Genomic DNA, 21,927 nt, shown 5'->3' with positions numbered 1-21,927 from the left:
GAAGGGGAACAAAAACTTAACCCAGAAAAATTAAGAACCTGAAAGGTTAAATAGATACAAATTAGGGGGTCCAATGTTAAAAAGAGTTAACACTGAACATAAATATTATGAATTATCAATAATACATGTCTTTATTACAAATTTGTTTAAAAACAATTATAGGCCCAGATATAAACTCAATAAGAATTTCAAATTGTATCATATGCAAAATTAGGATCTTATGTGTCGCAACCTCCCCACCAACATTGATACAGTAAGAGAACTGGAGGCCCCTTGGCCATCTTTGGATTTGGTTTTTGACAGCTTCAACTGGCTTTCCTGAGCCAATGTTGACATGATCCTGGGTGCTATTAGGCTGATCACATGCCCCCTAGAGCCATGACCCTCATGCCTGGTGAAAGCCAGTAGTGAGAGGATACAGAGTCCCCTTGTAGACATTATCAGTCTGTTCCTAGATCTGGAGGGGAGGTCTTGATCTAGAAGGATAGAAGGAGGCTGACATCGTACCACACTTGAAAAAGCCATCTTTGGATCCTTCTGATCCTTCCAATTATTGCCCAGTTTCTAATCTTTCATTTCTGAACAAGGTAATTGTAGTTGCAGAACAGCTCCAGAGTTTCCTGGATGAGACATCAGCCCTGAACCCATTCCAGTCCTGCTTCCACCCTAGCCATGGGACAGAGATGGCTTTAGTTGCCCTCAGGGATGAGCTTCACAGGCAGCTGGATCAAGGCAGGTCGGTGTTGTTGATATTATTGGATCTCACAGCAGCATTCAATATGGTTGATCACTATCTCTTGACCCACTGCCTCACCGACATTGGAGTTCAGGGGTAGTCTTACAGTCTTACATTTTCCCAAGGCTGGGGACAGAGGGTAGCGCAGGGAGTGAGGGCATCACCCAGGTACCCCTTAGTATGTGGGGTATTACAAGGGCAATCCTGTCCCTGATTATATTTAACATCTACATGTACCCCCTTGCCCAGCTGGTGTGAAGGTTTGGGCTGAGGTGTCATCAGTATGCTGATGACACCCAGCTTTATCTGCTGATGGGCGGCTGGCCAGATTCCATCCCAGACAGTCTGGTAGAGGGGTTGGAGGCTGTGATAGGATGGTTAAAAGAGTCAGCTGAGACTGAATCCTTCTAAGATGGAGGTTGGGTGGCTAGGTCAGGGAGATTCAGGTGTGGGGTGTCTACTTCCAGCCCTTGATGGTGTGCCTCTGAGACTGGCACCTGCCATCAGGAGTCTGGGTGTGACTGTGGAGACCCAGGTCACAAATGTTGCCAGACGGGCATTCTTTCATTTGCACCAGGCTAGGCAACTAGCCCTGTACCTGTCTCACCCTGAAGTAGCCACTGTAATCCATGCAATGGTCACCTCCAGATTAGAGCAACTTGCTCTACATGGGCCTACCCTTAAGAGGCTGACCTAGAAACGCCAACTGGTACAAAATGCACCAGCACGGGTCCTTACAGGGATGCCATGCACAGTACATATCCATTTGGTGCTGTGTGAGCTGCATTGACTTCTGGTGGAGTACTGGATCAGATTCAAGGTTATGGTTTTGACCTTTAAGGCCCTTAATGGCCAGAGACCTATGTACCTTTGGGACCCCCTCTCCTGGTATACCCCCAGAAGTGCGCTACACTTGGGAGATCAAAACTTATTGGTGGTCCGGAGGAGAAGGGAGGGACTTCCGTCTGGGCGTTTGCGTCAACGTGAGTGCCGGCTGTTTAATATTTGGACTGTGTATGGCTATGAATCCAACGGGGATTGTGAAGGAAAAGAAAAGCTTGAATTGTGACAGCGAAAAGTGCCTTATGAGCGCTTATAAAAGTCAACAATTGAAGAGGAGAATCCAGCGAAGGGACTGGGAGCGGATAAAAGCGAAATTGAAATTAATACCATTCTCAAAGCTGGAGATCTCCGGGCATGGCATGAAATTAGTTTAGTTTATTTCTATTACAGTCCTTAGACCAACAGACAATGCATTCCAGAAAATTAAAAGCTAATTTAAAATTTTAAAATATAAAATAAAATGCTTCCAAATAAAATGCACCAAAACTAGTATATAAGTTACACTTACATCTAACCGCTCAACAATTTCTGTGACCTGAGTATCAGCTTACAAAACCTGGCTACTTAATGAGTAATCTTGGGAAGTTTGTGAATTTAAAAAAATTCAATTTTAGTTTTTTCCAATCAGTGGGGTGATAATCTCTCTACGCGCCACCTCATAGTGTGGACATTTGAAGAATATATGTTCTAAAGTCTCTATCTCCCTGAGTGGGCAGGTGCAAAGCCTTTCCGCATAGGGAATGTTCTTATATTTCCCATCAAGTACAGCGGAAGGGAGGGCAGAGCATCTAGATAAGGAAAAGGCTCTTCTGAGCCCTTTTTCTTCCAATGATGTTAGATAATCTGCTGGCTCAACTGTATGCACTGCCACAGGAGGTGGTGGCGGCTACAAGCATGGACAGCTTCAAGAGGGAATTAGATAAGCATATGGAGCAGAAGTCCATCAGCGGCTATTAGCCACAAGGTATAGATAGGAACTCTCAGGCTGGGGCAAGTGATGCTCTCTGTTCTTGGTGCTTGGGGGGGGGGCACAGTGGGAGGGCTTCTAGTGTTCTGGCCCCACTGGTGGACCTCATGATGGCACCTGGTATTTTTGGCCACTGTGTGACAGAGTGTTGGACTAGATGGACCACTGGCCTGATCCAGCATTGGCTTCTCTTATGTTCTTATTTTTAATACTTGCCCTCATAATATTTTGTATGCTAGCAATATCAGTTTGATGTTCAATGTCCTTAATTCTTTGCTTGATCGCAGTGTCATCTATAGTTAATTAAATGTACTGTTTTAGCCTGATCTATTTTAGTCTGACGTTAAACTGTTTTGTTTGATGTTTTATTTGATTGTGTATACACTGCCCTGAGCCTGGTCCCACTGGGGAGGGCAGTTAACAAATTCAATAAATAAATAAAACAGACATGTTTCAGCCTATCGGCCTTCTTTACTAGTCAAGCATAAGTGTTGCACATAGGCTCAATTATTGCAAAACTAATATTAATCAATATAGGACCAAGTAAAAATTATGTTCTGATAAATTTCAGTGACTCAAGGCAAGGACGTACTATATAGGCCTCATGTGACATATAGGGAAGGGAGAAAACCTCAACAACAGAAAATATATACAGAAAATCAACACGATGTTAAACACATAACCAATTTACTTCTTTGGTTAGGCCATATAGTGTTAAAGTTTTTAGAGTATGAATCATAGAATCACAGAGTTGGAAGGGGCCATACAGGCCATCTAGTCGAATCCACTGCTCAATGCAGGATCAGCCTAGAGCAGTGGTGGCGAACCTATGGCACGGGTGCCAGAGGTGGCACTCAGAGCCCTCTCTGTGGGCACGCGTGCCATCGCACCAGACCATCATTAAAGTGTCAAATTCTCTGCCAAATAATTTTAAGTAGATGAAAGCATTTGGGATTGCTTTCCTTACTTTCTTTGGATCATCTTAAGTTAATGTATGAGTTGTTTTTTCTAAAGTAAAACTTCAGTATTCAGGTTAAATTGCCATGTTGGCACTTTGCGATAAATAAGTGGGTTTTGGGTCGCAGTTTGGGCACTTGATCTCTAAAAGGTTCGCCATCACTGGCCTAGAGTATCTCTGACAAGTGCTTGTCCAGCCGCTGCTTAAAGACTGCAAGTGAGGGGGAGCTCACCGCCTCCCTAGGCAGCTCATTCCACTGTTGCACAACTCTTGCTTCCAACCACCTCATTTATAAGGGCAACTGTCTTCCAGAGTCTTGAAGACAGATTTTTTTCAGAAATTTGCAGTAGCAGTGATGGTGTAAGGAATCAGAAAGGACTGCAGGTAATAACTAAACACTGTCGTCAGGATCTGGAGGAAGCAAACCAATATTGTGGGGCACCATCCTGTACAAGAAAAGGGGACTGATGCTGAATGAAATCATGAGGAAAAGGAGGGCACAACCAAGCACCAAGGAACATTGTTAACACAAAAGGCTGTAGTTCAGGATAAAGCACTTCCTGATGGTAGCTTCCATCACAGCCCATTTCAGATGATGGTGTTCACTGAGGACCACAGGTTGTAACCTATGCCTTCAGAATCTCCTTTAGCACTGACCTATGTCTCTCTTTTCATGATGATTCTTCTTAGTTTGAGTTTCAGTTTTAAAGGTTTTTATATTGTCCTTAGCAGGGTTATTGAGTGACAGGAGATTCTACTTTCAAGATAGAAACCCATAGAGGTAATTTGTGAGAAGAACCTTCACACAGACAGAAGACCCCTCGGGATGGGCTGTGGCTCACTAACATGCAGAGCCGGCTCCAGGTTTTTTTGTAGACTAGGCGAGGCTACCTTCTGGCGGGTGGAGGAAGAGACCCTCTCTGAGGTGCCCTCCTCCCATGATGGTCCCGTCTGCCGGCCCAAGCAGGCAGGGCAGAGGGGCGCCCCTCGCCCGCCCGCCTTTTCTCTCTCCTCCTCTGGGGCAGGGCGCTGCCGCAGTGCTTCTCCCTCCTCCCTCCACTCCCCTCCCTCCTTCCCTCAGCGTGGTGGCTGGAGCCCGACGCTCCGAGGCGCCCTTCTCCCATGACGGTGCCATATGCCGGGCCTGAGTGGGCAGGGCAGAGGGGCGCCCCTCGCCCACTCGCCTGCCTGCCTTCTTCTCTCTCCCCCTCCGGGGTGGGGTGCCCCTGCAGCGCTTCTCCCTCCGCTCCCCTCCTCCCTCGGCATGGTGGCCAGAAGCCAAAGATGGTGCCACGCGGGGAGCAGGCCCTGGACTCGCTTGGAAGAGCCCAGCAGAACCAGTGTTTTACAGAGGAGGGAGGGAAGGTCTGGGAGGGCAGCAATGAGCATGCTAGGCTTTTGGTGGGGGTGGGGGGGCCTATCCAGGGCCCGCTCTAGGTGAAAGCCTAGCTCGCCTAGCAGGTGGGCTGGCCCTGTTTGCATTGAGAAGATCCCAGGTTCATTCCCCAGTATCTCCAGTACTGCCTGGAAATTGTGAGGCCTAATGGTCTGACTGGCACCTGGGTTGCCTCCAGTCTCCCTTATCTGATTCTTTGAAGCTACAAGCAGCTTGACCTAAGTTCTCAGAGAGACGGGCTTTCATGATTTTTAGCTAGGCCTCAGCTTGAAGTATTGTTTGAATTTAGCAAAAAACTGCTTAGCCTTTGAGGAACCTGTTTCGTGACAATATGGTACATGTGCTATCAATTTCATTCACTCTGAGAAAGTCTCCTTGGTTACTGCAAAGCTTTTGGTCTCCATTATGGCCACCTCCCTCCTAAGTGGAAACCATGTCAGAGAAATGAAGCATATATGATAATATATAGTTGCCATTACAGCAGATTTTAGACAGATCTGTTACATCTGGGCTTATATTTCAAGCCACACCCCACACATTTGAGGGCCCAGTGGGTTTTCAGTTTTGACTGATATAAACATGCAGACCAACAGTCTGATGCAGGAAAAAATGTGGGATATCTTTCTGTTGGCTTACTTTCCTTTTCAGCCCTGTCTTGGTTTATTGGCATTTGGAGGCAAGCAGTGACTGTGGCCAGGTGACTCCAAAAATGGCAGACTCTGATCTTAGTTCTGGTAGAATTGAATTAGTAGATTTGAAATTGGATTGACAACAGAAGACAAAGGTCTTAAATACTGATCACTCAGAAGAGTAGCTATGAGTATTGGCTTTACCTGGTACTGCAATCAGCTTCTGCAACTCTTTTTTCAATCGGCTAATTTCTTTACACAGCTGCATGTCATCCATCCTGCCAAAACAGAACAAAAAAGCCCTATGTGTACAAGGGACAACACGAGCAGGACAGTCGAGCACCTCCTGTTCCATAATTCTGGGATTTGTTTTCAACCAATCTGCCTTAATAAATAAAAGACTGTTGTTCACTCAAAGTGCTATGACCATGATTTTTTTTTTTAAAGCAGTTGTGAGGACTGAAACCACCCTACAGGGATGTTTTCCTCAGTCCCAACACCTGGAACCCTTAGCATCTTTCCCAAAACCTGGCAAAACCACCGAAAAACTCCCCATGAGTTCCAAAGTGATTCTTGCTCACACAGTAACCAACCAGATATAATAGAAAGATGTTTTATTTCTAAAAATTAGAGAAAGCAAAACAATTAGAATTCCAGTACATTTGCTGATAGGTCCAAGAGCAACACAAACAACAAAACTGATTCACTGTATAATACATAAAATACCTGTAGTACAGATGATAACTCTTCTATCAACAATCCAACAACAGCAAGCAGTAGAATGGCCTAAATTATGGCACAATGCATGTCAGGTAGGTTAGCACAAAGAAAGCTGGAGAGAGATAAAACAAAAAGATACCAGCCTAAATCCCCACACCCAATTATAAAGTCTGGCCTATAGCATCAGATGATACGCTACAATGAATTATATTCTTCCCCCTTAGGAATCTTCCAGAAAGCATTCACACCTTCTTCTTCTTTCCCTCTCCCATCCTTTTATCATAGCCAGGCCTGGTTTTCAAAAATGACTCCTACTTAACATGTTCAAATGCCCGTCCTTGGGAGAGATAAGGACCTAAGCTAGGTACACCCACTTAGCCTGATTGGGTCTTCTAATATTCAGTTTAACTCCTAGGTGGAATGAGGGTGCAGTTGCATCACAGCAGGGTTCCAGCCACAGTTCCCTCTAAGCTGTGCTAGGGGATGCTGACACACAAAATTTCAGAGGCAAGCTTAGAGGATTTCTGCTCTGCTCGCAACCAAGTTTCATAGGAAACAATGGAGGATGGGGTCACCTCCTTCTGGGGCCCATAGAATTGGTTCCCCTGGTCCAAACTTTTTGAAACTTGGGAGGTTTTTCGAGGATAGGCACTAGCAGGTATGCTGCAAATTTTGTGTCTTTAACTTTAAAAAAAAACTGAGCCCCAGATACCCCTGGATCAATTCTCCATTATATCCTTTGGGTCCCATTGACTATAATGGTCCCCATAGGCTATAATTGAGCCAGGAAAAAAAAAGTGTTGGGTGGTTTTTGTTTTTTTTGCAAACCCCTATTATGCTTTTCAGTATGATTTGTAAGCTCCCTTGAGTCATAGGGAAAAGTGGGATATAAATATTGGAATAAATAAGTAGTTTGGGTACTTATTGGGTAGGTTGATAACATTTAAGCAACTTCCTGTTTGTTAGGTTAGGCAGGGTTCTGACAGTAATTGTTCCACCTCTGTTATATTTGACCTGTAATGCTGATTGTCATATTTCACTAAAAAACCCAAAATAGACTGCAAGAGTCCCCCCCCCCCCCAAGTTGAAATTTGACTTGAGTCTGTTTTCTCTTATAATGTTTAAATTATTCTTAAAATATAGTTTAAATATAGTTTGAAAGAATTCATTCTGAAATTTTTACAAGGTTGTGGAAATAATCTTCTAAAAATAATTTATGGAATAGTCAAATGTAGACTTGCTGACAACTTTAATGCTACTAGCTTTTTTCACTCATGAGGTAGAATGTCTGCTCACAGCACTGTGGAGCTTAGAGGGAACATTGGTTCCAGCAAGGTTTAAGAAATGACACTTGAATTCAACCAATTGTAGTCTGTAGCCCTAAGCACACTATCCTGGGAGTAAGTCCCACAGAATAAAATGGGACTTGTTTTTGTGTACACCTTCTTAGGATTGCTTTCTTTCTTCTCTAATTCTTTATCCAGAAAATGGTAGTCACCTAAACCGCGGTCTCCTGCCCTGAAATTTTCCCTCACATAGTAAACGTTTTAGATGCCTATAAATATGTGACCCAACTGATGGGAAATCAGGCAGAACAAAAGTAAAATCCCCTAAGGGTAAGAATAAGACAATTTACCATTATTTTCCTGTTTTCTGAAAATAACACAACTAGAAGGGACTCAAAGGACTTACCAAAAGACAAAATGGTGACCAGAGGTTTAACCACGCCTAATGAAGCTTCCTTAGACTGTCTGGTGCCAAAAACCTTACAAGCTTCATTACAAGCGTCCTTCCAATCAATGGAAGCTACTATTTTAAACTCTTTAACTGAAAAAATGGCAGGAATGCTTAGCCCTTTAAATGACCATCTGACAGAAATAGCTGTTACGCTGACACAGACAGCGAAAAAAACTGAAATGGCTTTCACACTAGCACAGACTATTCAAGAGGAAACTAGGATGCTTCAAGGAGAGACACAGGCACTGAGAGATCGTATTTCCTACGTAGAAATGGCACAACGTCAAAATAATCTTAAATTTCACGGTCTGCTGGAAGGTATTGAAGAAAATACTGACCTTACATGCTTCATGGGAAACTTAATTGCTGCAGAGTTAGGAGGTGAGAAATACGTGTTTCTTGTGATTTCTAAAGCTTTCAGACAGGGCCCTCCAAATGTCCCTAATAGGAAATTCCCTAGAGATGTTGTGATAACCTTGGCAGATCTCAGGGTGCGTACATCTATCTTACACCTTGCTAAACAAAAAGGTCACCTCACATTTAGAGACATTAATGTCACAGTTTTGCCAGATATACCCCAAGGCGCTCTTCAGCTCCGGAAAATCTTAAAGCCAATTACTCTAAAACTACGAGAGGCTGGATAGAAATACAACTGGACTGCACAAGGAAAGCTTCTAGTGATAAATCATGGATGCCAACTTAGAGCTCAAGATGAAGACAGTGGCCAATCTCTGCTGCAAGCACTGCACCTTGAAGATCCCATAGATTTGGAACTGAAATCATATAAAAGAAAATTCCCACCAGCTAAGTTTCCTGAAAAACTGACAAAAATCCCAGTGCGTTAATTCTTAGTTCTTTGCAATAGCAGGAAAAGATGTCTAATCTTATGTTAAGACTGTTTTATAGTTATACTTAGTTCTTAGCTATATTGTTGTATCTTATTGATTAGTATTTACCCTCTGATAATAGTAATGTGTGGCTGCTTTCCCTAAACTATGAATTTTATACACTAAAGGGGTGGTTGATTGTTTGTTCAATTGATTAATTACTTGTTTGATTGTCTGTTTGATTGATTGTAATTAATTGTACTATTGATCATATTATTAATTGCTATATTGATTCATTTTGAACCAATTTGAATTAATTTATTTTTAACCCTTCTACTCTACAGAGATTACAGCATTTATTATCTAATAGTCTGATAATCTATTGGTCTGCTATTTACAGTTTAAATTTTTTTTGTTTAACATCATTTATTTCTTAATCTATTCAAAGTAATAAAGTGACATAGCAAATTTTTGTGGAGCACTGACTTACAAATAATTTGGCATTTTTAAGAGAACTGGTTAAATAAATTTCTTAAGTGTTTAATTAATTAAAATAATTATATAAAGGGAATACAACTAAATACCAATTTGTTTATTGTTTATAAAATACAGTGCAGAATTTAGAAAAATTAAAGTTCAGTACTATAGTAATTTTAAAGTTACTGTTTCTTTTGTTCTAGCTTTGGACAGACATCTGGTTTAACCATATTAAAATATAATAGTACTTTTTAGTATAGTAAAAAAAATCCTTTTTTAACAACATGCCACCTATAAAAGTAATGTCGTTTAATGTACGTGGTCTGTACAATAACTATAAACATAAGAGAATCACAACACAACACAAATACAAAAAACCAAACCGGATATACTTTTTATTCAGGAGACACACATAAGGTCACTAGATTTACCACTCTTAAAGTCCTCTTGGTACAACAAACAGTATTGTGTGCCAGGTAATTCAAAATCTCGTGGGGTGGCAATTCTTTTGGCGAAACCTCTGAGGTTCAAACATATAGACACTCTACAAGATCCTCATGGATGGTATATCTTCATAAAAGAAAAACTAGAGGGACACTTAATCACCCTGGGGTCAATATATGCTCCGAACTCATCTCAAATTCAGTCCCTGAAACAAACTTTACAGGAATTACAATCCTTTAAATCAGGTGAAATCATTCTAGGTGGTGACTTAAATTACATACTCAATAAGCATTTGGACAAATCACACTTCAACTCATCAAACTAGAACTCTACTGCTCCTGAAACAGAAGTACATCATTTACTCAAACGTAATATCTTAATGATCTCTTAATCAAAATACTTGTGATTACACATATTACTCCCCTAGATTTGGATCGTATTCCAGAATTGACTATATCTTAGTTTCTCAAGCCTTACTATCTCAAGCAACTGAAGCCTTTATTGGGATTAAAATCTGGTCGGACCACTCTCCAGTTCATTGCATTTTCAAAGGATTTGACCAAACACCAAAAGATAAAAGGTAGACATTTAACTCTTCTTTTTTATTATTGGAAAGCCACAGAGAAAAGATCCTTCAAAGAATTAAAAATTTCTTCAAAGATAATGAAAATTGTGAAGTTTCCCCTGCAATCCAATGGGATGCACTAAAAGCAGTAATCAGAGGCCAAGTGATATCCCTTGTCACACACCTGAAGCAACACAAAGAACAGAAAAAGAAAATATTGAATGCTTAGAGTTGCATAAAAGTTCCGGAAATCCTCACATTTACAAAAAACTTCAAGCAGAGCAGAAAATCTTAGAAGCAACCAAAACCACAGCCATTAAACTAAACCTACTATACTTAAAATAACAATTTTGGAAGAAATCTGCCAAATCACTGAAACTTTTCGCTTGGAGAGTAAAGGAACAGAAATCTTCTTGACATATCTATTACCTGAAAGACTCGATTGAACAGCAACACAGAGACACAAGAAAAATACTCCAGATCTTATCGGATTACTATTCAAATCTCTACTCCACTACTAATCCAGATCTGACAAAAATCATGGAATATTTGTCAACTAATAATTTATTAAAATCAGTAACAGTGGATCATAGAAAATTTTTGGATTCCCCTATCACCACAAAAGAAGCAAAGGATTCTATCAGTCCACTAAAGTCTTCAATGGCTCCAGGCAATGATGAATTCACTACAGAATATTACAAGGTTTTCAAAGCAGAATTGGCAGAACCTCTCTGAAATTTATGTAATACTGTCCTAGAATCAGGTCAAATGTCTCCCATTTGGTCTGAAGCCATTCTGACTCTGATCCCCAAACCTAACAAAGACCACTCTGATCCGGCATTCTTCCAAACTATCTCCCTCCTCATTGTAGATGCAAAGATTTTTACCAAAATTCTTGCCAACAGGTTGAGGCTCTTACTTCCACATTACATTAATCACGACCAATCTGGATTTGTCTACCTAAGAAACGCAAGAGATACTATCCGTCGATCCTTAAACTTAATAGAGCATTGTAAATCTTTGCACACAGAATCTTTAATTTTATCACTTAATGCTGAAAAGGCATTTGACAGCATTGAAATTCCATATCTTAAGACTGTATTGCAATGGATGAACTTCGGAAATTTCAGACAGCTATTCATGCGCTTTATTTCAACCGTACAGCATGGTTACTGGTTAACAGTAAATTCTCTCACTAAATCCATTTACAAAGGGGAACCAGACAAGGTTGCCTTCTATCACCTCTCCTGTTTGTTTTGGCCATAGAGCGATTGGCAGAAGCTATCCGGAAAAACCCGAATATTAAACGCATCAATGCAAGATCTAGAACACACAAGATGGTCTGTACACAGATGACCTTACTCTCTACTTAACGGACCCAATTTCATCTCTTCATAATGTGCAAAGAATTACCTCTGAATTTACCTGCATCTCTGGACTTAAATTTAGTCAGAAAAAGTCATAAATTTATCCTATTAACTTGGAACATCATACTGGACTCACAATTAAAAAAGCATTTCCGTTCAACTGGACAAAAACGTCTTGGCGACATCTGGGGGTCTATATCCTAAAAGATATCTCAAAGTTACTAGATCACAACTTTAAATGGATCCATACAGAAACTACATCACAAATGAATAAGTGGAATTCTTTAAACCCTTCCTGGCCAGATCGTATAGCCCTTATAAAAAGCTTTATACTTCCCAAATATCTCTTTCTGTCCAATAGAAATCCCACTCTGGGAACTGAAATTATGGCAAAAAAAGCATAAACCAACTCTTATGGGGGTACAAGAAACCTCGGGTCAATTTAGCTACATTACGAAGAACATCACAACGAGGAGGACTTGATCTACCTAATCTCAGAACGTATTATGAAGCCTCCAATCTAGCTGCTCTACTTCATGCCCTTTCATCACCACAACTGGAATGGGTCCAAATTGAAATTCACTACCTATTCCTTCTTACTTTACTGGACACTTTCTGCAACCCATCCTTGGCAAAATCGCTGCACAAACAAGATCATAAATACTTAAGAAATCCCCTTAATATATGGTACAAATACAAGGACTAACTGGCCCCCCAGACCTCCCTGCAGTCCCCATTTCTAAACCAAACGTGGTTCCCACCTGGTTAAGAAGATGCATTATACAATGCCTGGAGAAATGTTGGAGTTATACGTATCACTGACTTAAAACATAAGAAGAAATTTCTGGAAAAGGCACAACTAGAAGAGAAAATAGGAAAGAACATTAGGAGGTTCCAATATTTATAGATTAAACACATGATGGAATCTTCGCATATTGCAGAAGCAATGACTACACCACAAACAAGCTTTGAAAAACTCCTGGAAAAAATAGTCACACACACCCGGTTTACTCTCTAAAATATACAAACTTCTGAATGCATTGGACGAAAGAAAACCACTTAAGTAACAAAATCTATGGAACCGAGATTGTGATAATTGACTAAAAGAAGAAGACTGTGATCGTATATGGACCTCTCCAAACCTTTCTTCAGGGATTTTTGATATCCGTTTTCAGACTATTAAAACTTTTCTGAAATGGTATATACCTCCAGCAACTCTGCATCACATGAAGGAAGACATAGATCCACTTCGTTTTAAAAATTGTGGCCAATTTTGAATGTATTCTAACCTACAGTAACTAGCGCTCCTTAGACATGGTGCTTCATATTGTCAGATAATGCTCCTAACAGTTTATAGAACAAAGTCTTAAAACTTAGTACACTAGACCTAATTCTAGGTAATGTGAGAACTGTTAAAACTGATCGGGCATACTTCTTTTAGAGTTATTTCAGTTACATCAATTTTTGATTGTGTTTTATATTTACCTCAAAACAGTATACTTAGTTGTAACTTTATGCTTAAGTATTATATATAAAAAACCTTATATGTATTATGTATGCTATTTGACAATGATATGGTTGATCATTCTGTAATTGTTGAATGCCTTTACAAAATAAAATAAAAAATTATAAATTAATAAAAGCTCACACCTTGAATAAAACTTTGTTGGCCTTAAAAGGGAAAAGGGAAAAAAAAGATCAGCTTCTGGATGAATAATGCCAAAGATTATGCCTTTCTATAAATAATTTCTCTTGGTCACTAGAGGAACCCTACAAGACAATAGCTGCTTACCCACTCAAAGGCTAAAATATACTGCTTTGCAGCAAACTGTGTTCTAGCAGGAGAGGGGAATCTTGGAAACCTGTCTGCCAGCTGGTTGCCTTGATCCTACTGGGGTAGAATGTGGGGAACGCCTTGTTTCTGTAGTGTTCCAGTCTTGCCAGTTTAGCCTGATTTGCAAAGCTGTTTGTGTTTCTTTGTATACCTTGATGTATGTACTCCTGCACTGACACCTGGTAATAGTCCTGAGCATGTGCCACCACAAAGAATACTGTCAGTTGATGAATGCAACCCATCCTGGAGATGCAAAAGCAGGACATACACCATGATGTAGTGGATTTTAAAGGATGTGTGACCTGCCCTTACCCAGTGATGACCCTGAGATATAAGGGATCCAGTCAAGCTGGTGAATGGTGAGTAGGGGTCAGTAAAGGCTACCAGTCCAGCTGCCATGGTGAATTCTGCCACTGCGCAGTTGGAAAGCTCCTAAAAATGCTGTTCATTTTGAATTGTGAGTAAATTGGTGAGGTGGTCTTATGCTCAATTTGTCACAAAACGGATGCTGCAAATGAGCAAAGTTCAAATGTCAATCACAGTGTTTCTGCAAAGCTGCCAGAATCCCTGGCTGAAACAGGGAAATAGTGCAAAGAGTTCAGGGATTAGGTTCCATTAAATTAAGTCACCTAGATAAGGACGCATCTGATAATAGTTCAGAGGATACTTTTCAAACCAGCTGTAGTGCAGTTGAGGTAAATTTCCAGGTAACAAGAAGTTCCTGGGAAGCCATCTGTAACTACAAATCCCATTCCAGAAACATCAGAGACTAGAAAAATAATTCCAACTCAAGGCTGATGGGAGCACATGTGTATGTTAGCCCATGGTGGTGCTAGATACTATTTATGACCAGCAATCCTTGTGGATTGCATGAAATGGGATTGGTATTATAGTTGGCTTCCAAGAAATTGTATGTAAATATGGCATCAGGTGACTATCAAGGATACAGTGTTCCTGTTGTTAATACAGCATAACTTCTGTTCTGTCACAAGATAGGTGGTTGGAATCCTAATTGTATCTATGATGCCAAGAGCCACATGTTGGGGCAAGTGTTCTGTGATTTGATGGTAAATGCAGAGTACATTAACCTATTTGTGGTTTGCATTTGAATTAGCCGTTTATGTGTTGATTTCCCTGCTAGTATCTGCTATAGCATAATCTCTGCAAATAAAATAAGCACTCAGTGCATAATGTGCCTGGACTAGATATGTCAGAAAATGCATCTGATCACATTATGTTATGTAACTTTCTTGGTGAATGCTGTTTTCTGGATTTTTCTATTTCTCTCAGGTCTTTTGGTATGCTAATTAATCCGCATAGCACAGCTCAGTCCATTGTTAACAAAGCTCCCGGTGACCCTGCAATGCTGCTGGTCGCTGGGGGCTGATTTGCCGCTCCGAGGAAGACAGGCAGCAACAGAGCCAGATGCCTGGAGTCAGGACCCAGGCAGGGGGCGGAGCCGGCCTGAATAAACAGCTGGGCTCCACTCCCACCATTTGGCAGTTGCTCCAATGAGCTCGGGTGAATGGAGCATGAAGATTGAGCTGCTATCTTTATTGGGGCTTTTGGGCTGAAACATTGGCAACGGCGTCTTCGAGGGCAGCGGGAACCCGATGGCGATGGTGGAGACGCGGATGCTGAGTGGCCAGTGCTCGGCGGAGGCACACGAGGAGAGCTGGGCAGGCTTTTTGGAGCCTGTAAAAAGTGGCAGTGGCTTGTTCTTGTGGCGCGGTTGGATCAGCGGCTGCAGGGCGGCAAAGCAATCAGGGCTCTGGCATAGATCTCTGTGGTGGTGGCAAGACACGCGTGGTGGTTGGGCCCATTCTGCCACGGTCTGTAGGGACACTAGAGAGGGATTCGCTCAGCCTTGGCCTTTTAGTGGGAGCTAAGACCAAAGCAGAGGCCTGATCTTGGCTATGGCAGGTTGGTGGGGGCAAGAAACCAGAACCGGTGAGCACCTTACGGCATTCTCCCCATTAGGGAACAGGGGGTCATCAGGAACTGCCTTCGGATTTCTAAGGTCCAGGGTGGGGAATGGTGATCACCTCCTCTGGGAACCTCTTAGGATATACTCCTCTCTGCAAGTTGGAAGGCTTCATGGGTAGGCGCTCCTAGGTGGCGACCAGTTTGCTGGGCTGCTGGTCATGATCCAGACTGATGGCTCAAGACCGGAGCTGGGTGACCCGCCTGAGAAAAGGGCAAGGAGGTTGGTCAGCGGAGTGACACCTGCCTTGCCTGTTCCGTGCTCACTTAGCTGGTCCCTTGCCGCAATGTGATATTAAATAGTTAATAAAGTGGCCCTTGTTTACTTCCAAACTGTTGTCTATCTCGTTATTCTGCCTGGGGGGGCAACAAAGCTCCCAGTGACCCAGCAACGCCGCTGGTCGCCAGGGGGCTGATTTGCCTCTCCGAGGAAGACAGGCAGCAACAGAGCCTGACGCCTGGAGTCAGGACCCAGGCAGGGGGTGGAGCTGGCCTGAATAAATGGCCGGGCTCCACTCCTGGCAGTTTGCTCTGATTTGGCAGTTGCTCTGATGTGCTCACCCGCCCTCCCACCCTGTTTTTAGTGTAGGCTGCGGCTGGTTGCCTATTGGGGCCAGGTAGGAATTTTTCGCTTCTACCCAGTATTGGCTTAATGGTTGGAGGTGCTTTTGCCTACCTTGCATTGAGAGCAGTGGTTTGGATAGTTGGTTGTGGTGGTCGACACATAAATAGGTTGGTCACTTGGCAGGTTGGTGCAGGCAAGAAACCAGAACCGGTGAGCACCTTACAGCATTTTCCCCATTAGGGAACAGGGGGTCATCAGGAACTGCCTTCGGATTTCTAAGGTCCAGGGTGGGGAACGGTGATCACCTCCTCTGGGAACCTCTTAGGGTATGCTCCTCTCTGCAAGTTGGAAGGTGTCATGGGTAGGTGCTCCTAGGTGGCGACCAGTTTGCTGGGCTGCCGGTCATGATCCAGACCGATGGCTCAAGACCGGAGCTGGGTGACCCACCCGAGAAAAGGGCAAGGTGGTTGGTCAGGGGACTGACACCTGCCTTGCCTGTTCTGTGATCACTTAGCTGGTCCCTTGCTGCAATGTTTTATTAAATAGTTAATAGTGGCCCTTGTTTACTTCCAAACCGTTGTCTGTCTCGATATTTTGCCTGGGGGGGGCAAAAAACTGTGATGAACACTGGTGACTGAAAATACAGTCTAGATACTATTTCATTAGTAAATATTTGATAGCTACTATGCTCACTGTAACATAAGGGATCCCCCTCCCTTGTAGCCATCAAGGTTAGAAACATACTTCTTTTTTTCAGGAGTTTCCCAGGAGGAATCAGAGTGTATACACTTTATTCTAGTGTTCTTCTTGGCAAAATATAGAGATAGTCAACTGGCAGCCTGTGAACCCAATCTGGAATTTGGGAAGAAAATTGATTTCTGTAAATAGCCTTGCAAACTAAGATGTTATTTTGCAGTGACAAATATCTGTCACTTCATATTGTTGCTTCCCCCCACATATATATATAAACATTCAGTGATTCTGTAGTTGTTAATCTGATGCCATGTAAGATGCAAACATCGTTTCTGCAGGCTGAACTTGTTTTGCAGGGATTGTATGATTTGCAGCCCTGAAATAGCAATTTTTCCACTGTGAAAAAGTGTTCTCCCTATTAGCATATCCATTATAGTTACAAATATTTTATGGGACATGCATACAAGTGTCATGAGCACATGCTAGATAGCCATGCTCTGTGGGCAGAAATCCTACTATGGTAGATTCAAGACAATATATTGTGTTTCTGGATCCTTCACACTGATGGGTGTAGTACTATTTAAAAAAAACCCATGGTTTATTTTATTATATCCCAGATACCTGCTGGGGAGCTGACCATGGTCCTCTCCTATGACATTTCCTGGGAATATGGCTGACCTGGCACAATGTTTGATCTTCAGGCTTTGACAGTACAATCCTATGCAGAATTACTGGATTACCCCTACATAGGATTGCACTGTTAGGCATTATTATATCATTAGGAATCTATAACACTACAGCACTATTTCCCACTCTTTGAAAGACTATTTCATTTTAAAGTAAAGCATGTGTTAGCTAAAATGCACATCATTTCTAAAATATGCTCTCACCTGCTTTTTATGTTGTATTAACTATGCTCACAAATGACACATTCCAGAAATGTTTCTTCTGGAAATACTCTTTCTCTAATGCACCTCTTTGTTGAACTAAAAGAGCCAGTTTGGTGTAGTGGTTAAGTGCACGGACTCTAATCTGGGAGAACCGGGTTTGATTCCCCACTCCTCCACTTGCACCTGGCTGGATGACCTTGGGCAAGCTGTAGTTCTGACGAGCTATTCTCTCAAGGACAGCTCTGGAAAGAGCTCTCTCAGCCCCACCCACCTCACAGGGTGTCTGTTGTGGTGAGGGGAAGGGAAAGGAGTTTGTAAGCCGCTCTGAGACACCTTTGGGTAGTGAAGGGCGGGGTATAAATCCAATCTCTTCTCCTCTTCTCTCTTCTCTTCTTATTGGCTGATCAGTCTTATAGCTGCTGGCTAGACTTCTGTAGCAGAGATTTCAGCAATAAGGCTAGGCAGCTTCTACTATGGGCTCTCATTCTTACCACAGCAGAGACTTGTGATATCTCTTTGTACTCCTGCTTGTGAACAAGCTCACCAGATAGACCCAAATAAAGTTCTAGCACTCTTAGTGTTTCTGTTTTGTGGAAAGTGATCCAACTGAGGCAAATTCTAAGTGGAGTAAATGGTAGAAAGGAAAGCAGAGCCACCATCTTAAAGGACTCTAGAATATTCAGAAACCATCTCTGACCACCAGAAGGAGAGGGTATGCATGCATGTTTCCTCCATGTTAGGCACATTGTTGATGAGCAGGCAATCACATGGACACAGTAGGTGAGGCCAGCATGCTCATTTCAAAAGAGTAGCCAATGTTAGCCTATATAGCAAAATAAAACAGAAGTTCAGTTGCATCTTAAAGACTAACAACATTTATTCCAGCATGAGCGTTTGAGAGTCAGAACTCATTTCTTCAGATGTTATATGTCTGCTCTTCCTCTCCACATGTTGTGGAGGGGTCATAAGTACAGGACTACTGTTGCAAGTTCAACCAGTCCAGAACATGTCACCAGTAATTCCAATTAACACAATCAAATGCCTTTTGGGAATAAACAAAATAGCTACGCTTTCATTTTGATTCAGTACTAAGTCAACTAAAGAAGCTGATAAGTAAAGAAGCTAATTTCTTAATAATGAGACAAAGACCTACCCTCTATTAAACCTGATTGACCAATGTTTATGTATATAATATGGAATTACCCTTTTAAGGCCTGCTATCACAGATGTCTACAACTTAATTTTAAAGGCCTATATGAGCTGCAAGAAGATGGATCTCACTCTGGCTTCAAAATAACTGTGAATACTACAAGGGTCAGGCTGCAGCAAATGAAATTATATCAAAAGAAATATTTATTATAAGGTATACCCAAAAATAGGGCCTGAATATCAGGCTACATTAAGAATCATCTAGAACAAGCTTTACATAGTAATAACTTCCCATACAAAGTTGATGAAAATGTCAAATGACCAACACAAGACCATACATGTTTCATCCACAAAGGCCTTCCTCAGTGGTCATTAATACATAACATAGTACTTAGAAACACACCCAAAAAATAAATCAATCCTGACTAGGTGTTATTATCTGGAAATACAAAGGGAAGAGAAAAGAAAAAAAAAGCCAAATTGTTATAATAGAAATAAGCATTATAAATGCTGTGCTGGGGGTGGGATTTGAGGAAAATTCAGTAAAAAATATTTCTACCTCATATAGAGTGTGGTTTGATGTACGCTTATAAGGCAGACCATGGATCCTTTCACATGGTAACTGTACTCACACATAAATCTTCATTGATATAATAATCTATAAAGCAAAAATTATAAATGAGTTAAGTTTTATAAATATACAAATGAGCATTTAAACCTCAGAAAAGCAAATGCCAACTAACCTGGTATAAAGCACATTTGTCGTAATAGGTTTAGCTGTATGATGGAAAGAAAGAATGATGCAATCAGTGTTCCCTCTAAGCTGAGTTAGTGTGAGCTAGCTCACAGTTTATTAGCCCCTGGCTCACACATTTTTGTCTCAACTCAGGAAGGATGGCTCCAGAACAAATTAATATATGCAGTAGCCAAATCACTCGCTCACAAGTTTAATGCCAGTAGCTCATAAAGTAGGATTTTTGCTCACAAGACCCCACAGCTTAGAGGGAACACTGGATGCAATACCTCCCATGTGGTATGTAATCCTGCTCCCAAAATAGGGAGGGAAAGAAGAGGGGGGGGGAGGATTGATTTATTTTCTGGATGTGTTTTTAAGTACTATGTTATATATTAATGACCACTTAGGAAGGCCTTTATGGCCAAAACACGTCTAGTCTTATGTTGGTCATTTGACATTTTCATCAACTTTGTATGGGAAATTTTACAATTTACATAAAGCTTGTTCTAGATGATTCTTAATGTAGCCTGATATCCAGGCCCTATGTTTTTAATTACATTTTTGTGCACACCTTATAATAAATATTTATTTTGATATAACTATTTGCTGTAGCTTGACCCTTGTAGGATTCTCTGCGTATTTCAGGTTGAGTTTGTTTCCCCCTTGTCCTTTGTTTGTTTCAAAATAACTGCTCCACAGGTCTCCTTCTGAGAGGGTGGGATCTGTTCACTAATGTTTAAATCATTAATCACTGAAAACAAAATGTCAGTGATTTTATGCAAAGAGCTTGGCCATCATTTTGGTTACTCTGGCCATCCTACCAATTATTGTGACTGCACAGTCAACTCAAATGATCACCAAACTCTCATAAGTGGGAAGAATTTTGTGAGAGTTCAAGAACCCCAAAAAGGCATGTGGAGCTTGGTGTGCTGTTTTTAAAGGGGGGCTGTGGGAGTGAGGAGGCACTGAGGATTAGCTGCTCTTGCATGGAGGCAGAGATGGCAGTGAGTGCGCAAGTGTGTGCATGCACAGGTCATAGCCAAATATTTGGAAGGGTGGTAGGCAACTCGGATGGAAGGTGTGAGCACTATTTTATGCAAGCAACCAAATGGGCACTGGTGAAGAATAAGTACATTTCAGAACTTTAAAATACCAATAGAACATCATTTATAGGGCCCCAAGAGATGCCTGGGAGACATGCGGCTGCCTGAGCAACAGGGCTGCCAAGTGGGGGTGGGTGGCGGGTAACCCCCCACTTTGGAGGCCCGATTTCCGACGCCGTGGAATCAGGCCCCGGGGGGAACCCCACCCCTGCATGTGCATCACCAGAAAGGTGGGCACTCCGGGCATGCTGGGGGCGGGGCCATGGCCATACAAGGGAAAGCTCTATGGTTTTCCCTTGTATGACCGTGGCCCCGCCCCCAGCATGCCTGGCGTCCTCCCGTCACTTCCGGGTGATGTGCGTGTGGTGCGCACGCGCGCACGCACAAGACGCCAGCCGGGAGCCCCCCGCTCCCAGTGAAGACACACTTGGCAACCCAGCTGAGCAACCAGCAGTAAAATGGCTGTCTGAGGGAGAAGTCTAAGGAAGAAGCCTGTCACAATTTAACTATACATCTCTTGTGAAGTTATTTACAGAACAGCCTGAATAAAAGAAACTTCCTGTCTTGGGGAAACTTCAGACTGTTGAGGGAGGAGATGTATTACTGTATAGTTGTTCCTTAGGTGGGAGGACAAGACTAGGCTAAGCTGCTTTGAAGGAGATGCATGTGTCAGGAAGGAGATTCACATGGGGTCAATCAGGAGTCACCAGTGTGGGTGGCTGTGTGGAAGAATTTATTAGGCATCAAATGTTGCTTAAGACATACCCAGAAAAAAGGCAATTAACAGCTAGCAAGCCTCTACACTGGGAACAACACCAACACCAAGGATCTGGTGGAAGTCTTAACGACTCTGAAGAGAGCAGACGCCAGCCCACACATTCCTTTGCTTGGGAGATGCCAGAACCTCTGACAGCTAAACTAGTGCGGGGTAGGCAGCCTAAGACAGATCTAGGAAAAGCCTTTTCTATGTCCTCAGCCATTCCAACCTGAACTTTTGAATTAAAACTAATAGAGAAACCAGGGAGACCCATAGTTGATGAAATAAGGGCTACAGGAATGAAAACTACTGAAAGCTGATACCAAAACATTTCCCTCTTGGGGCCACAGACAGTGTTCAATGAATTGGGGGAAAACACCACTTATTTCCCTTTTCTTTCTCATGCTGTTTAGTTATTTAGGCCAGCTAAACCACAGCGGCCCTACTCCAACCAGCTTTTTAGCAAAACAAAACAAACTAACTAAAACCTCAGGCCTTGCTTCGTGCCAAAATAGGGATAGGAAAAACCATTGGAATGAATACCAGAGCTG

General features: G+C 42.1%; 1 protein-coding gene across 1 annotated transcript in view; it reads right to left on the bottom strand.

Moving 5' to 3' along the window:
- The window catches only part of LOC107123851 (uncharacterized protein C16orf45 homolog), a 45,760-nt gene that overhangs the window by 12,259 nt on the left and 11,574 nt on the right, over window positions 1–21,927 (bottom strand). Inside the window, exon 3 of the mRNA XM_015427194.1 lies at window positions 5,734–5,807. Coding sequence (XP_015282680.1) covers window positions 5,734–5,807 — 74 coding nt within the window. The remainder of the gene's footprint in view (window positions 1–5,733; window positions 5,808–21,927) is intronic.

The sequence above is a fragment of the Gekko japonicus genome, unplaced genomic scaffold (genome assembly GCF_001447785.1).
Source record: "Gekko japonicus isolate JY-2015 unplaced genomic scaffold, Gekko_japonicus_V1.1 scaffold876, whole genome shotgun sequence".
Lineage (NCBI taxonomy): Eukaryota > Metazoa > Chordata > Lepidosauria > Squamata > Gekkonidae > Gekko > Gekko japonicus.
Note: the sequence above shows the minus strand (reverse complement) of the source record. Positions and strands in the feature narration are given on the sequence as shown.